This window comes from Lynx canadensis, chromosome D3, assembly GCF_007474595.2.
Source record: "Lynx canadensis isolate LIC74 chromosome D3, mLynCan4.pri.v2, whole genome shotgun sequence".
NCBI classification, from domain to species: Eukaryota; Metazoa; Chordata; class Mammalia; order Carnivora; family Felidae; genus Lynx; species Lynx canadensis.
This window is the reverse complement of record NC_044314.2, coordinates 64,915,252-64,932,122: the sequence shown is the minus strand read 5'-3', so window position 1 is coordinate 64,932,122 and position 16,871 is coordinate 64,915,252. Positions and strand designations below refer to the sequence as shown.

Genomic DNA, 16,871 nt, shown 5'->3' with positions numbered 1-16,871 from the left:
CTGTAGACTCAGGTTACCAAAAAGTAAGATCAGAAGCACAATGGGTTACAATGGAATCAGAAGTTCTAACTTGGGTGACACGAATGTGTCTCAGATATCAAAAAACATCCTGAAAGTATATGTGGAATTGTATGTAAGTGCATTAATGTACAGTTTTCCTGGAGAAAGCTTTCATCAGATTCTAAAAGGGGTCTATAACCCAAAAAAGGTATAAAACACAACAAAAACCCACATCCTACAACCACCAGGCAGTTTTAATCCCACTAGTTGTGGCTTGCATTCATTTACTTGTTCAACAACTAGTGATTATTATTGTGCCAGGAATACAACGGAGAACAAAGCAGACAACAGGCCTGCCCTCATGGAGCTGCCTGGGGTCTTCACCTGTTTTAACAGCTACCTTTATGTTCTCTGTGCACCATGTCCTTGTGCCCTGAGTAGCAGTCAGGTAGTCGCATGTATTCTTTCCTACAACTGATGATATTTACTGGTTTTTAATACTGAAGACTTATTTTCTTCTTTGAAATTCCCATTATCCTTCAGGGCAGCATCTTGATCTAGGAGGGCTGCTTACCAGTTAACACTTCTTATGCAAACATAGGGATTTAAGATGGGCCAAGGGTTAAAGGTATCACAGGCCAGTATCCTGTGATGCAAGAGAATGTGGGCTATGGAGAGGAAGAAGTAAAACTATCTCCTTTTGTAGATGAGAAAGTCCTATATATAGAAAATTCCAAAGATTCCACAAGAAAGCTATTAGAGCTAATAAAATTCAGCAAAGTTGCAGGGTACAAGATCAACACACAAATATCACTTGTGTTTCTATAAATCAGCAATGAACAATTAAGAATGCAATTTCACTTAGGGATGCCTGGCTGGCTCAGTTGGTAGAGCATACGAGTCTCGGTCTCAGGGTTGTGTGTTTGAGCCCCATGTTGGGTGTAAAGATTATTTAAAAACAAAAAAAATAACTAAAAAAACCCGCGGAATTCCATACACAGTGGCATTTTTCTTTTAAGGTTTATTTATTTTTGAGAGTGAGAGCTCAAGCAGGGGAAGGGGGGGCGGGGGGGGGGGAGGGAGGGAGGGAGGGAGGGAGGGAGGGAGGGAGAGGGAGAGAGAGAGAGAGAGAGAGAGAGAGAGAGAGAGAATTCAAAGCGGGCTCCAAGCTGACAGCAGTGAGCCTGATGCGGGGCTTGAACTCACAAAACATGAGGTCACGAACTGAGTGAAGTCGGATGCTCAACCAACTGACTGAGCCACCCAGGCACTCTAGTGGCATCTTAAAAAAAATTTTTTTTAATCTTTAAGTTTATTTATTTTTGAGAGAGAGAGAGAGAGAGAGAGAGAGAGAGAGAGAGAGAGAGAGAGAATGAGAATGAGTGGGAGAGGGGAACAGAAAAAGGGAGAGAGAGAATCCCAAACAGGTTCTGTGTTGTCAGTGTGCAGCCTGACATGGGGCTCAATCTGCAGAACCATGAAATCATGATCTAAGCTGAAATGAGTCAGATGCTTAACCGACTGAACTACCCAGGCACCCCTACAGTGCCATCTAAGAGAACAAAGTAACTGGGAATAAATTTAACCAAATGAAGCACTTATACACTGAACACTACAAAACGTTGCTGAAAAAAATAAAAGGCTTAAGGAAATGGCAAAATATCTTGTGTTCATGGATAGGAAGTCTCGGTACTATCAAGATGTCAACACTACCCAAGAATCTACAAATTCAACACAATCCCTATCAAAATTCTAACAGTTTTGCAGAAATGGAAAAGCTGATCTTCAAAATCACATGGAATTGCAAGACACCCTGAAGAGCTAAAACAATCTTGAAAAAAGAAGAACAAAGTTGTAAGACTCATACTTTTGGACTTCAAAACTACTCCACAAAGCTACTCCACAGTAATCAAAACAGTGTGGTATTGGCATACAGATAGACATACAGACCAATGGAACAGAAATAAACACATACATCTTTAGTAATGATTTTTGACAAGAGTGTCAGGTTCATTCAAATAAGGAAAGAACAATCTCTTCAACAAATGATGCTGGTACAACTGGATTTCCATATGCAAAAGGAAGAATTTGGACCCCTACATCAAACCGTATACACAAACTAACAAAATGGATAAACAACTTACATATAAGAGGTATAACCATTAACTCTTAGAAAACACTGGGGTAAATCTTCATGACCTTGAATTTGGTAAAGGATTCTTATATATGACATTAAAAGCATGAGCAAGCAGGGGCGCCTGGGTGGCGCAGTCGGTTAAGCGTCCGACTTCAGCCAGGTCACGATCTCGCGGTCCGTGAGTTCGAGCCCCGCGTCGGGCTCTGGGCTGATGGCTCAGAGCCTGGAGCCTGCTTCCGATTCTGTGTCTCCCTCTCTCTCTGCGCCTCCCCCGTTCATGCTCTGTCTCTCTCTGTCCCAAAAATAAATAAACGTTGAAAAAAAAAAAATTTAAAAGCATGAGCAAGCAAAAGAAAAACTAGGTAAGTTGGATTTCATCAAAATTAAGAATTTGCATTGGGGCACCTGGCTGGCTTAGTCGGTTAAGTGTCTGACTTTGGCTCATGGTTCATGAGTTCAAACCCCACATTAGGTTCTCTGCTGTTAGTGCAGAGCCTGCTTCAGATAGATCCTCTTTCACCCTCTCTCTCTGCCCACGCACCCCCACTTGTGCCCACACACTCTCAAAAATAACATTTAAAAAAAAAAAAAAAAAAAAAGAATGTGCACCAAAGCACACTATCAAGAAAGTGAAAAGAAAACCTACAGAAGGGGAAAAAACATTTAGAAAGCATACAACTGATAAGAGTTGAATACCCATGGGAATGCAAGCTAGTGCAGCCACTCTGGAAAACAGTATGGAGGTTCCTCAAAAAACTAAAAATAGAACTACCCTAAGACCCAGCAATTGCACTACTAGGCATTTATCCACGGATACAGGTGTGCTGTTTCGAAGGGACACATTATAGCAGCACTATCAACAATAGCCAAAGTATGGAAAGAGCCCAAATGTCCATCGATGGATGGATGGATAAAGAAAATGTGGTATATATATATATATACAATGGAGTATTACTCAGCAATCAAAAAAGAATGAAATCTTGCCATTTGCAACTACGTGGATGGAACTAGAGGGTACTATGCTAAGTGAAATTAGTCAGAGAAAGACAAAAATCATATGACTTCACTCATATGAGGGCTTTAAGAGACAAAACAGATGAACCTAAGAGACAGGAAACAAAAATAATATAAAAACAGGGAGGGGGACAAAACAGAAGAGACTCATGCATACGGAGAATAAACTGAGGGTTCCTGGAGGGGTTGTGGGAGGGGGGATGGGCTAAATGGGTAAGGGTCACTAAGGAATCTACTCTTGAAATCATTGTTGCACTATATGCTAACTAATTTGGATGTAAATTAAAAAAAAAAAAAAAAAGCTGAATATCCAGAATATATAAAGAACTCCTAATGCTCAACAACAAAAACCAAACAACCCAATTAAAGCATGAGCAAAGGACTTGAGCATTTTTCCAAAGAAGATATAAGGAATGTCCAAGAAGCATACGAGATGTTCAACATCATTAGTAATTACAGAAATACAAATCAAAACTTAAAAACTGGAAAGTAATAAGCGTTGGTGAGGATGTAGAAAACCTTGTGCACTGCTGGTGAGACATCCACTGTACACAACAGTTTGGCAGTTCCTCAAGAAGTTCAACATAGAGTTACCATATGACCCAGCAACTCTACTGTTAGCTATATATCCAAAAGAACTGAAAACAGGGGCGACTGGGTGGCTCAGGTCATGATCTCATGGTTTGTGAGTTCAAGCCCCGCATCCGGCTCTGTGTTGACAGCTCAGAGCCTAGAGCTTGCTTTGGATTGTGTGTCTCCTCTCTCTGCCCCTCCCCGGCTTGTGCTCTGTCTCTCAAAAATAAATAAATGTTAAAATAATAATAATAAAAAATAATAACTGAAAAGTGAAGATAACTCTGATGTCCATCAACTAAAGAATGTATAAACAAGATGTAGTATATATTGATACAATAGAATATCATTTGGCCATAAAAAGAATAAAGATACATGCTACCATATGGATGAACATTAAAACATTATGCTAAGTTGAAATAAGCCAGACTCAAAGGATAAATATTGTAGGATTGCATTTACATGAGATCTAGAATAGGAAATTCATACATATGGGAAAGGCAGATTAGAGTTCACCAGGGCCTCAGGAAAGGGGAGTTTCTGGTTAATGGTTACAGAGTTTCTACTCAGGGTGATGAAAAAGTTTTGGAAATAGTGGTGACAGTTGCACAACATTATGACTGTAACACCACTGAACTGTACACTTAAATTGTTATACGTATTCTACAATTAAAAAAAAAAAGAGCCACAATCAAGACCACTGAGTTGTATGGTTTAAGTGGGTAAATTGTATAATGTGTGAATTACACCTCAATAAACCTATTCAAAAATAAGACTGTGGGCTGAGTCCCAGCTCTGCCATATACCACTTGTGAAAGTGGCAACAGATGACATCAACCTCAAGTCCTAAGTGTGTAAAATAGGACTGGTGTCTTATTTTACATAATAGCAGCCACATAAGGCAGCCACAAGGACTAACTAAAATACTCTGTGAAGCCCCTAGCTGAAGATTCTTTTTATTCAATAGCGATTACTACATACAGAAAACTAAGGTCAGCATAATGACTAGGCTGGGGCAGGCCTTGTCTGAACCATACCAGGGCCTCAATTTCATGGTATTCTCACCCAATTTACACATTAAGGAAGAGAAATAAAAACCTTTTAAAGATAATCTTCTCTAATGCACAACCCAATGACATCATGATAAGTTAGAAGAAAAAAAATGTTATTAAAAATACAAGGACTTTCAGGGCTCCTGGGTGGCTCAGTCAGTTAAGTGTCTGGGCGTGGATTCTACTTAAAATACATACATACATACATACATACATACATACATACATACATACATACAAGACCTTTCTAAAATTCTAAAGGACTTTCTAAAGATTCCTAATTTTCATTTTTAAATTTACTTTTATTACTTATTTTTATTTTGAGAGAGAGAGAGAGAACACACACATGCACAAGTGAGGGAAGGGTTAGAGGAAGGAGAAAAAGAATCTTAAGCCAGGCTCCACACGCCTAGTGCAGAGCCTGACATGGGGCTTGACCTCACGACCATGAGATCACGACCTGAACTGAAATTAAGAGTTGGATGCTTAACCGACTGAGCCACCCAGGTGCCCCTAAAGATTCCTACTTCTGATAAAGCACTGTGATTAAGGAAAACAAAAACAAAAAAGTTTTGGTACAGAAGAAGTAAATCAAATTCCTAAAACTAGATGCATAACCAACAAACATCAATGACAGAAGGATAGAGGAAGAGCCCATCAGTCCTGATGAAAAGCTCTGAGATTATTAAAAGATGAATGTGAGCTCGTGGGCATCTGACAAACCTTGGTGAGAAGGTTCCATTGCTGGAATGTGACAGGAGGTAAGACAGAGTGTCCCTGTTATGTTATGAGGCTAGGACCCTGAACAGATCTCCAGAGCGGAGTCAGATGTTTGATGATGACCATGCACAGACGTGCCATCACTGTGGATATACTCTACAGGTGACCCAGCCAGAGGAACTCACAGATGATCCGAGAGGTTGAAAAATAAAACAAGTACTACTAAAACCTTCATTTACTTTGCAGACAACTTGATCTCAGTCAGAAGGATAGATGAAGAAACTGCTAATGTGAATTTAATTCTAACCAATGAAGCAGAACCAAAGTAGAAACCTGAGAATTCCAGGCCATTGAAAGAAGTGGTGCCATTGGTCTTAGGAAGATTCAGAAAATTCAGAAGCCAGATGTAATCCCATGACTAGGGGTTTCAAAATTGGAGAAGACAAACCAAAAAGCAGTATGAACACAATCACAATGGGAGTAAACAGCAAGTATCCTGAGAATGCTGGTGAGTTCACACAAAGAACTCTGAGCATCATAAAAAAGTATGTGCCAAAGATGAAAGGGTGTCCTTATACCGATAAGACAGACATCTAAGTACTGACCAAACACACTGGCAAGCAGGAATGAGAGTCCAAATCTGGTCACCTGCCATAGAGCATTACAACACAGGACACTGGCAGACATATGAAGGGTCAAGATTCTTGGTTTTGTTAAAACAGGGACGATGGCACATTCTATAAAATGTAAAAGGTGAGCATGAAATCAAACCTGGACAAAATTCTAAATGCAATTAGCAAACAGATGATTGGAAGGCAGTATGGGCTCAACCAAGAACAAGTCATGCCAGACCAACCTCATTGTCTTTTTTTAGACAAGTGGCCTAGATCAGAGGAGGCTGCAGAGGAGGACTTTCGTACAAAGATCTGGATGGTGCTTTTATGAAATCTGCAGTTAACATGAAACTGAGGGGGATGATCAATATAATAGATGACATCATCAGGATTTTAAAAGATTCAGGTAACTGTACAGACGGTGTATGACAAAAACAAAAAATATACAGAAATGTATTCACCGCCCACCCCCCCGCCCCGCAAAAAAAACAAGAGGGATAACTATAGGGCCACATAATAAAGGCCAAACATTGGGCTAAGCAAATACAGGAAGGGGACTCATAGTGATTTGTTTTTCCCTGATAGAGAGCTAGAAGGAACCACTTATGAGACTCTGTTCTAGAACTTCCACGAGGACAGAGACCTTTGTATTTTTCACTGCTGAACTCCAAACTCCTTAACAAGGCCTGCCACATGGTAACTACTCAGTAAACTTTCTGCTGGAAGGGGTGAGTGTTTTTGGAAGTGCCAAGTTGATACCAGAGGGCCAATGAATTTAGACGCTGCAGAAAGTTTAAAGCATTAGGAAGATGGGCAGACTAAATGATCTATTATCGCTACAACTTGCCCATCTTCTCCATCCTGAGTCACTTTAAGCCTCACTTGCAGTTGGAGAAAATGTTATTCTTCCTCCACAGAATCTGTGCCACTGACTTTGATTCCCATAGATCCCTACTGTCACCAATTGCGGGGTGTTTTTTGTTTGTTTGTTTTAAACCCATACCACAGGGGAATGCTCCACCAAGGTTCCAGTTAGATGCTTGGACACAAATTTTCATACAGCAAATATTCATGGGTGTGCAGTCCCAGAATTAATTAAGTTCAATGCTAAGAAAGTTCTTCCCTTTCTTTTCTAGTCAGGAAAGTGTACTGGAATACAAGTGTGTGAGAATAATACTATTATAGGGAGACTCAAGCATCTGCTCTATACTACCTAAAAATCATTAAAAATGTAAATTCCCTGCAAACTTTGGAACCTCCATCAGTTGTGAGAAATTGGCTATTCTGTGCCTCAATGAAGGCAACAGAAGAAAACTGTTTATCTCCTCAGCCTAGACCTTTGATGATATGGCAACAACTTCCTCAACTTTGTCTTTTGTTCACTTTTGCCCTCTGCCCAACATATCCTGTGCTCTCACCAACCTGCAGCTACTCAGTGGTGTTAAGTCTTGTTCAAGTAAGCTCTTCCCTCTGCCAAAAATGTCTCCCTACACTTCACCCAGCTAACTTCTGTTCATCCTTCAAAACTCAGTTTGAGGGTCACCCCCTCCAGAAAGGCTTCCCAGACCAATACTCACCCACACTCCCATCTCCTACTCCCTTCTCCACTCTCCCTCTACTCTGTGCTATTAGAGCACTTATCACACTGCTGGTTTCTGTCTCTATTTTCTCACTAGGTGGTAAGGACCTGGGTGGTAGGATCCTACAAGATATCCCTCACAGGTTAGTTGCATGAATGGATAATTTATCCAACTCTCAGAAGGAAGGTGTCTTTTAGACTCAAAAGAATTTAAGTAACTTGCCCAAGATCACACCATGAAAAGCCAGGACTTGAATGCAGGTACATGATCTTTCCCTAACCATCTTGTTTTTTACTGTATCAGATAACTGTGACTACAGGTATTTTATAATGGGGTGTCTGGGTGGCTCGGTCAGTTAAACGTCCAACTTTGGCTCAGGTCATGATCATCAGGCTCTGTGCTGATGGCTCGGAGCCTGGAGCCTGCTTCAGATTCTGTGTCTCCCTCTCTAATAAACATTAAAAAATATATACATAATGACAACAGCACCCTTGCTATTGATCGATGGTGTACTTCTGGAAAGGACTGTATCATTTCCCTTGACCTAAGAATGTTCTTGTAGGGTTGATCTGCTTCTCAGGAGCCCTTCCCAGCTCTACTACACCAAGAGCATGGGAGAGTTCTGCTGTTTTCAAGGAGTGGGGACACCCACCTTAATCACCTCACACAGGTACCAAGTATTCCTTTTTAAATTAAACCCCAAGGAATAACTCACTTCTTGAAAAGAGGTCAGCAAGAGACAAAAATGGATAAACACAAACCTGTTTTAAAATATCTCTTTACTTGCATGAATGTTCTTTTGAAAATCAAGTTTTATGAAAAAACACATGAAATAATTCACAAAATAAAGTTCACCTAAGCCCTCATTGTTCTCGGTAATACTATCAAGGGAAATAAAGAAGCTTCAATTACTGGCACATTTTGTCCTACTTGTCTCACCTTTCTTATTTTAATACTTTTCCTGGTAACCTAATTGCAAAAGTCTCAAGAGAGTTGTTTTTAACAAGATCAGACAAGCACTAAGTTTTAGAACATAACGTAACTCAAAGAACTATTTACTTATGCTATAGCCAAAAGTCTCATTTAAATATATAGAATGAGAAATATAATTAAATGGAATTTAGCAAAGGTTTATTTCTCAGGTCCCCCTTACACTCTCTCAGTGAAGCACCAAAGCAAGCCTTTGATGAGGCTTACACAGCTGGGGTAGTGTCACGAGGCAGCTCAGGTGTAGAGACCTCTCTTTGGGGTCTGAGAGACAAGAAGAGCTGCATAATGGCCAAGTATGTGGGCTATCTTAAAATACACATCGTTAACTAGGCTGTCACCTCATCCTGGTCTAAGGCACCTACCCTGGTATCCGCTCACTAAGCTCTAAATGATCCCCATTATAGTACCTGGTCTTGCATTCTACAAGCCCCCTATGCACACTCCAGGCAATAATACACAGGAGGTATGGGCTTCTAAAATGCATGTACATCCTAGAGCTAAAGGTCAACAGGGAGGTGGCCTAAATGGAATGAGGCTTTAAACCCTAGCTCAGGTAAGAGCCCAATTCTTGACTTCCTCTATGGAGCTCTTGGAATTCTGACTGGGTGCTTCAATCCCAATGTGTCTAACACATGCGAGTCACACCAACTCTGAATTCTAGCTCTCTACTCCTATGATGAGATAACAGATGTGAAAATGCCTCAAAAGGCAGAAATCACTGTGCAAACTGGAAAGCGTTTAGAGCCCAGAACACCCTACATAATTTTAGGGTGCTGACGTGTGAACTAGGCCAGAGGCGTGTACCTGTGCAGGGGCAGGTCTGTGTGGGGATGAGAAAGCTGGAAGGCCTACAGGATTCAGTCTGGTTTCTTTCCTGTTCCTCTACCAGGAAGCATGAAAGCATGTGGGTCCTCCCCAGACCTGGTCCCTGCCACAAGCCTCAGATGCTCACTCCTTCTTAAAAGCCAACATGAGAGGGAGAAGTCATCAGACTCTGAAACAAACCTTTAGGTGTAGTTCAGTCAGACATTACTGCTGGTCCAGAGAAACTGAGGATTACCAATGGAAAAAATCACAGAACAAATCAATGCTAGCTTTTATCTGTAAGCAGACTGTTCTGTGGGTTAAGTTCTGCTTTTTTGAATCAACAGGCTCCATTACTTCATCCTTCCATCATGCACCAGGGCTGTCCCCCAACCCTGCTCTACTCTGACCTTGGGGTGAACACACAAAGAACAATCACTAGCTTAATTCTAGTTTCTCAAACATATATGCATTTGATAATACTAAGAAAGAGTATTTAACTAATCATATTATAATGATTACCTTATAGTTTGTGGCTCATAAAGCATTTTCACAACTTACCAATAAATAAAAGAGCTAGGATTTATGGCACCAAATTCCATGTTCTGGTATGTTAACATTTAGGGCCCATCTTGCTATGTGCATTTTATACCTCAGTGAAAAATAACACGAAAAATATATGGGACTGCCCTAAAAATAGGAATTTTAAAAAATTCCTATTTTTCAAATCCTTCTGTTCTTCCCCTGGGGTTTGTGCTCATTTATGGTCACTCCAGGTGTATCAAATGTCTCATTAAACTTCTACCTCCTGTAATACGTAGTTTTATACCCTCAACTGGCTTATCAACAACAGTCTTCAAGACTTTCTGCTAAGCATTGAAGAGTCTGTTTTTAAATTTTTTTCAACTTTATTTATTTTGAGAGAGAGAAAGAGATCATGAGCAGGGGAGAGGCAGAAAGAGAGGGAGAGAATCCCAAGCAGGCCCCACACTGCCAGCACAGAGTCTGATGCAGGGCTCAAACCAGAGTTGGATGCTTAACTGAATGAGCCACCCAGGCACACACACCACCCCTCCCCTCCCACCCCTAAAGTTTATTTTTGAGAGAGACAAAGAGTGGGTGGGGAAGGGGCAGAGAGAAAGGGAAAGATAGAGAATTCCAAGCAGGCTCTCCACACTGTCAGTGCAGAGCCCAATGTGGGGCCTGAACCCATGAACTACAAGATCATGACCTGAACCAGAGCTGGATGCCTAACCTATTGAGCCACCTAGGAACCCCAAAGCTTTTTTTTTTTTTTTTAAGGCAGTTAATGTTTGGTTTAAAGAATATGACTTGACAATTAAAATGTTCAAGTTCTGGGGCACCTGGCTGGCTCAGTCAGTATAGCATGTGACTCTTAATCAGGGTCATGAATTCAAGCCCCACATTGGGCAAGGAGCCTACTTAAAAAAAAAAAAAAAAAAGAGAGAAGAAAAAAAAGTTCAAGCTCTATTTCATGCTATTGTAATTTACAAAATCTCTACTAAGTAAGATCTGAGATATTGTAAACATTTCTCTGCCTAGCCGAAGAGGAATTCTAAGACATTTATCATATTTCTCCTCAGTCGGTCACAATGTTAGAGAAATATAGAACTGTACAAATAGCTACATATCTATCTGTATGCTGATTTTGTCTCTAGGTCATGAGTGTTTATTAAACCATCATCTTTCCTTATTGGAAAGAACACCAACTACTGTGAAACTAAACCTAGGAGAGACTACACCTTGGGAGAAACAAAGAATGGGAAAGGACAAAAGAGTCACATGGGACGCTCATAGTGGATCTTCCAAAATCACCCAGTTCTCTTATTCCCCTGAACAGAACCTTAAATCAGCAGTCATTACTTTGCAGAAATGAAATTACAACTGAAAATGAAAACCGAACTGTTAAAAGACCCAAAAAACCAGCCTTGTAAATTTTACCTCTAATGCCAAGGCGGTCTTGTCATAAGCACAGGGTACTCTTTTCTGGATGGCTTTTGCAAAGACAGGTCCATTCTGTGTGGATGGCAAAGGGTTGATCGCTGCTCCAGGAGTACTGGAAACTGCAGGTAGAGGAGTTGTGGTCTGAGGTTGAGCATACGCATGAGCAGGTTCTGGGATTCCATAACTGTTGGAATTCCTATTCCCGTGCTTTCCATGTGGTGAGGACCTCACAAGCTTTTCAACATAAGGGACAGGAATCATCCCAATTCGGCCATCCTTGTTCCGGGCACTCCACCACTGTTCTTCAGGCTTCTCTATTATCACCAGGATCTCACCCTTTTTAAAGGGCAGGTCTTCGGCATCATTCCCAGGAAAATCATAGAGAGTCCGTACGTATTCCAGATTTTCTTCTGCTGTAGGCAGGTTGGGTGCTGATACAGATCCCATTGGTGGGCTCGGATACCTTAAGAGAGAAAGAACATTACTCTTAAGGGAAAGATATTACTCTATACCAGTGTTTGTCAAACTTTTAAATAAATCATTCTCCTCTATGATGAATTTTTTCCTTGCTATATTCTTAGTTAAGAAATTTTATCACACTGTTTTATGTTCTGCAATTTATTATTATTTTTTTTAACGTTTATTTTTGAGAGAGACAAAGACAGAATGCAAGTGGGTTAGGGGGGCAGAGAGAGAGACACACACACAGAATCCGAAACAGGCTCCAGGCTCCGAGCTGTCAGCACAGAGCCAGACACGGGGCTGGAACTCGTGAGCCACAAGATCATGACCTGAGCCGAAGTTGGCCGCTTAACCGACTGAGCCACCCAGGCACCCCTATGTTCTGTAGTTTGTATTGCAACAGAAGTTTAGCATCCTCAATACATCTTGTTAAATCACATGTCAACTGCATGCATCCAACTCTTGGTTTCAGCTCAGGTTGTGATCTCAGTTAGTGAGTTCAGGCTCCACATTGACAGGGGGGAGCTTGCTTGGGATTCTCTCTCTCCCTCTCTTTCTGCCCCTCTCCCGCTTGCATGCTCCCTTTCTTTCTCAAAATAAATAAACTTAAAAAATAATAATAAATTTTTAAAAATCCCACAGTTCCTGTCCTATTATGATAGGTACAATTCTCCTTTTCTTTTTACCCCCTCCCACTGGCCAAGTTTATTTCTTAAAAGAGTCCTGTGTATGCCCGTGGCAGTTTTTCTGCCTAATATCACACTACAGGTGTTTCCCATATCACTGATCTACAGGATTACTTTTATGGCAGGGCACCATTTCATTCTGTGAGCTTGCAACAACTTAGCATCCCCGTGTTTTTGGATACTTAGTTTTTCTTTCTCCCTATTTGATCACCAACATCATGAAGTCTTTTGAACTATTTTCTCCATACTAGATTGTTGTAAAGCCTAGATTTCCGATTAAAAAACATGGGCATTTTCATGGCCCTTGGTACACACTGCCACACTACTTTTCAAAAGGCAGTCTTCATAATTTGGCAAAACTTACATTTTTTATGTTCATTTATTTATTTATTGAGAGAGAGAGAGCAAGCCAAGGAGGGGCAGAGAGGGAGAGAGAATCTGAAACAGGCTCCATACTTTCAGCCCAGAGTCCTACTCAGAGCTTGAACTCACGAACTGTGAGATTATGACCTGAGTTGAAACCAAGAGTTGGACACTCAACAGACTGAGCCACCCGGGCACCCCCCAAACTTGTTTCTTTTTTAACGTAAATGACTTGCTTAATATAGTATGTGGACTACTGAATTAACAGTAATCAATATACTACACAACGGTGATTAGGAGACAGCAGGAGTAGCTGCAGGAGCAGCAACAGTAATAGAGCTGACATTTATTACCTATGCCAGGCACTATTTGCAGTCTATATAAACTTTAAATTATTTAATCCTCTCATCAATTCTGTGAGTATCCCCATTTTACAGATGAGGAAGCCAATGCCAACTCAGGGTTAGATTTGTACTCAGGCAGTCTTGTTCTAGAGTCCTCACTCATAACCTCTAAGCTAGTCAGCCTCAGGAACAAACCCTGCATCTTTTGAGTGTATGGGAATCAATGTCGGATTGTATGTGAAACATGCACGACAGTTCCCGGCTGTTACTGAGCATCCAATTAGCTCCCCACCCCCACCCTCTTTAAGGTACACCCTGCTCCTATTTCAAAGGCCACAGACAATCTGTGAAGTCTGGGTGGTACTACATAAATCTCATACACCTTTACTAAAAACACAATCAGTTCCAAATCAGACCCCCTCCAAGGGTATTTTCATTGTCTGTGTACTTAAAAGTTAAAAGCAGTTAGTTCTACAACACAAATTGTGAGGACACTAGTATAGCTTCAGTGGGGATTAACATTAATCAAATTCATCTACGTAGGTATCCACTGGACTTACTACGTACTAAGAACTTGGGAGACAAACAATGTATTAAAACCAAGTTCTTGCTTTTAAAAGACTGCCAATTTAATATAGGCAGAGACTAGAAGGCAACCAAAGCACAACGTGTAATTACTGTGGGTCATGACAGTAGTTGATAGGGTCAAGGAGTATTCAAAGGAAAGAGTGAGTTCTGTTAGGGGGCAGAACAAGCAAGGAGGTGATGAACGAATAAAAGCTGAAGACTAGCTCCCTTTGAAGTTGAAAGATTTTGTTGAAGACAGGCTTACATATTTTGGTTCTGTATCAGAAAAAGACTAGAGGCCCAAGAGTTCAAACACTCCCTTCCCCAGCCTCTCCACACCTCACAGGGCATGCTGCTCATTCCTTTAAGTACAGCCCAGGAGCTTTGCTGGCAAGGCCCTTGACGTTGAGGAATTTCTATAAACCGTTGGTACATGTTTAAGGCTTTGCAGGCTATACATATGGCCTATGTCGTATATTCTTTTTTAATACAACTTTTGGAAAATACAATAACCATTCTTAGCTTCAGTACACTATACAAAAACTGAGTCTGGCCTGGCCTAGGGACCTACAAACTATGGCCTCTGTGCCATTCAGTCTACTGTATTTTCTTTAAATAAATGAGACAAACTCATTCTTTTAAGTATTGTGTATGACTACTTTTGTGCTCTAAGGGCATAGTTGAGAAACTGTGACAGAAACTATATGGCCTACAAAGCTTAACATATTTTGGGTGCGTGGGTGGCTCAGTCGGTTGAGTGCCCAACTTCAGCTCGGGTCATGATCTCACGGTTTGTGGGTTCGAGCCCTGCGTCGGGCTCTGTGCTGACAGCTCAGAGCCTGGAGCCTGCTTCGGATTCTGTGTCTTCCTCTCTCTCTCTGCCCCTCCCCTGCTCACACTCTGTCAATCTCTCTCTCAAAAAATAAACATTAGGGGCGCCTGGGTGGCTCAGTCGGTTAAGCGCCCGACTTCGGCTCAGGTCATGATCTCACGGTCCGTGAGTTTGAGCCCCGCGTCGGGCTCTGTGCTGACAGCTCAGAGCCTGGAGCCCATTTCAGATTCTGTGTCTCTCTCTCTCTCTGCCCCTCCCCTGTTCATGCTCTGTCTCTCTCTGTCTCAAAAATAAATAAACATTAAAAAAAATTTAAAAAAATAATAAAAAAATAAACATTAAAATAAAAATTAAAAAGCTTAAAATATTTACTATCTGGCCCCTTAAAGTTTGCTGATTCTTTGTCTAGATTACTTGGTTAAAAGAGCAGAGAGTGTTTTCATCTTTTAATACTTCTCTGGCGAGGGGGATACATGCAAATCTGACAGAGATGGAAGATAGTTTCTACTTTCTCCGCCATTATTATCGCTATAGTGACCATGGGGCTCGTCTCCTGATTCAGCACATGCACAGATCTTAAATTAGACACCAAATCAATCTCCCAGCCATGTGCCTGACATAAATTCAAAGTCTTCCACCCCACATCCTCAAACTCATATATTCATCAAAATTTCCTGCAAATTACACATTAGTTCCACTGTAGACATGAAACCGTGATGACAGGACAGCTTATCTTGCCCTTTCTATTAGGCCCCACAGCCTAAACATAACATAAAATTGGAACAATTCACTGTTTCTCAATCATTTTGATTTATTCCTTGATCAAAACTGTAAAAGAGCAGCTTTCAACTCTTCTTTAAATTTTATATGTAAAGAGTTTCCCAATCCCATTCAAACACACTTAGACCCATGCTTCTCCCTGACTTATATAGCCTATAGCATATTGAATAAGAAGGCCCTGGATGACTAACTGGAAATTGCCTCTTCTTATCTAATGTCAATGAACCCCCTCTCCTTTAGATTAAAAGCATCTCAGCTTCATGTATAAAGCACAGATAAAACATTTTTTTTAAGCCTGACTGTTAATAACCTCTAAGGTTAAAATTTCTTTCTTCATGCAAAAGCAATACAACTTCTGGGAGGAGAGTTTCAAAGGTACTGGTAATCTAGTTTTTTAAAGGAGTCACACGGGGGCGCCTGGGTGGCTCAGTTGGTAAAGCATCTGACTTTGGCTCAGGTCACAATCTCAGTCTCAGATTTCAAGCCCCACATTGAGCTCTGTGCTGACAGCTCAGAGCCTGGGGCTGCTTCGGATTCTGTGTCTCCCCCTCTCTCTGCCCCTCCCCGCTCACACTCTGTCTCTCAAAAAAATAAATAAACGTTAAAAAAATATTAAAGGAGTCAATCAAATGGGTTTTGAAGATTTTTCTTATTATATACATGTACATATTCTTTTATGTACAGAAATATTTCATAGTAAAAAGTTGGAAAACTAAACAAAATAGGTAAGAAAAACAATTCTAAGAAGACTGGCTAAAAACCTCTCTAGCGCAACAAGCACTGAATACTGAGAACCTCACCCTTCCACCCCTAGACATTCACAGCATCATTTATAGCTCTCTATGCCTGTGGCTGCCTCTCCACTCCCTTCCACAGCTCCTCTTCTGTTCACTCTGTGGATTCCCTAAATTTAGACTCCCAAATCTACATTTAGCCCCCAATTCTCTTCTCAATAACAAGCCCATCAGATTGCTAAACCTGGCTTCCAGTACACATCTCAAAAAGATTCTCCCTGCTGAAAACAATCATCCCCCCTCACCCTGATCAATTCTCTTCTATTCTCTCAATTAAAGACACCACTGAATCATTCTTGAAGTCATACCTCTTCCCTCACCTTCTACATACAATTGCCCAGCAACAACTGTTAGTTTCCACTTTATAGTCCCAAATGTCTTAGAGTTCAGCTTTTCACAATCCCTTCTCCTGTAACAGGCCTTCATTAGTTCCACATCCTAGACTCTCTCCCTACCCAGTCTCACACCAGAGCAGTTTCTAAAAAGTAAAACTGGCCATGGCAATTCTCTTCTCTCTGCACCTCCCCCGCTCATGCTTGCGTGCTCTCTCTCTCTCTCAAGAATAAACAAACATTAAAAACAAAAAACCCAAAA

The 16,871-nt window shown here is 40.9% G+C and overlaps 1 protein-coding gene across 1 annotated transcript in view; it reads right to left on the bottom strand.

The window, feature by feature from the left end:
- The window catches only part of CRKL (CRK like proto-oncogene, adaptor protein), a 39,591-nt gene that overhangs the window by 14,020 nt on the left and 8,700 nt on the right, over positions 1-16,871 (bottom strand). The window contains exon 2 of the mRNA XM_030292337.1: positions 11,447-11,912. Coding sequence (XP_030148197.1) covers positions 11,447-11,912 — 466 coding nt within the window. The remainder of the gene's footprint in view (positions 1-11,446; positions 11,913-16,871) is intronic.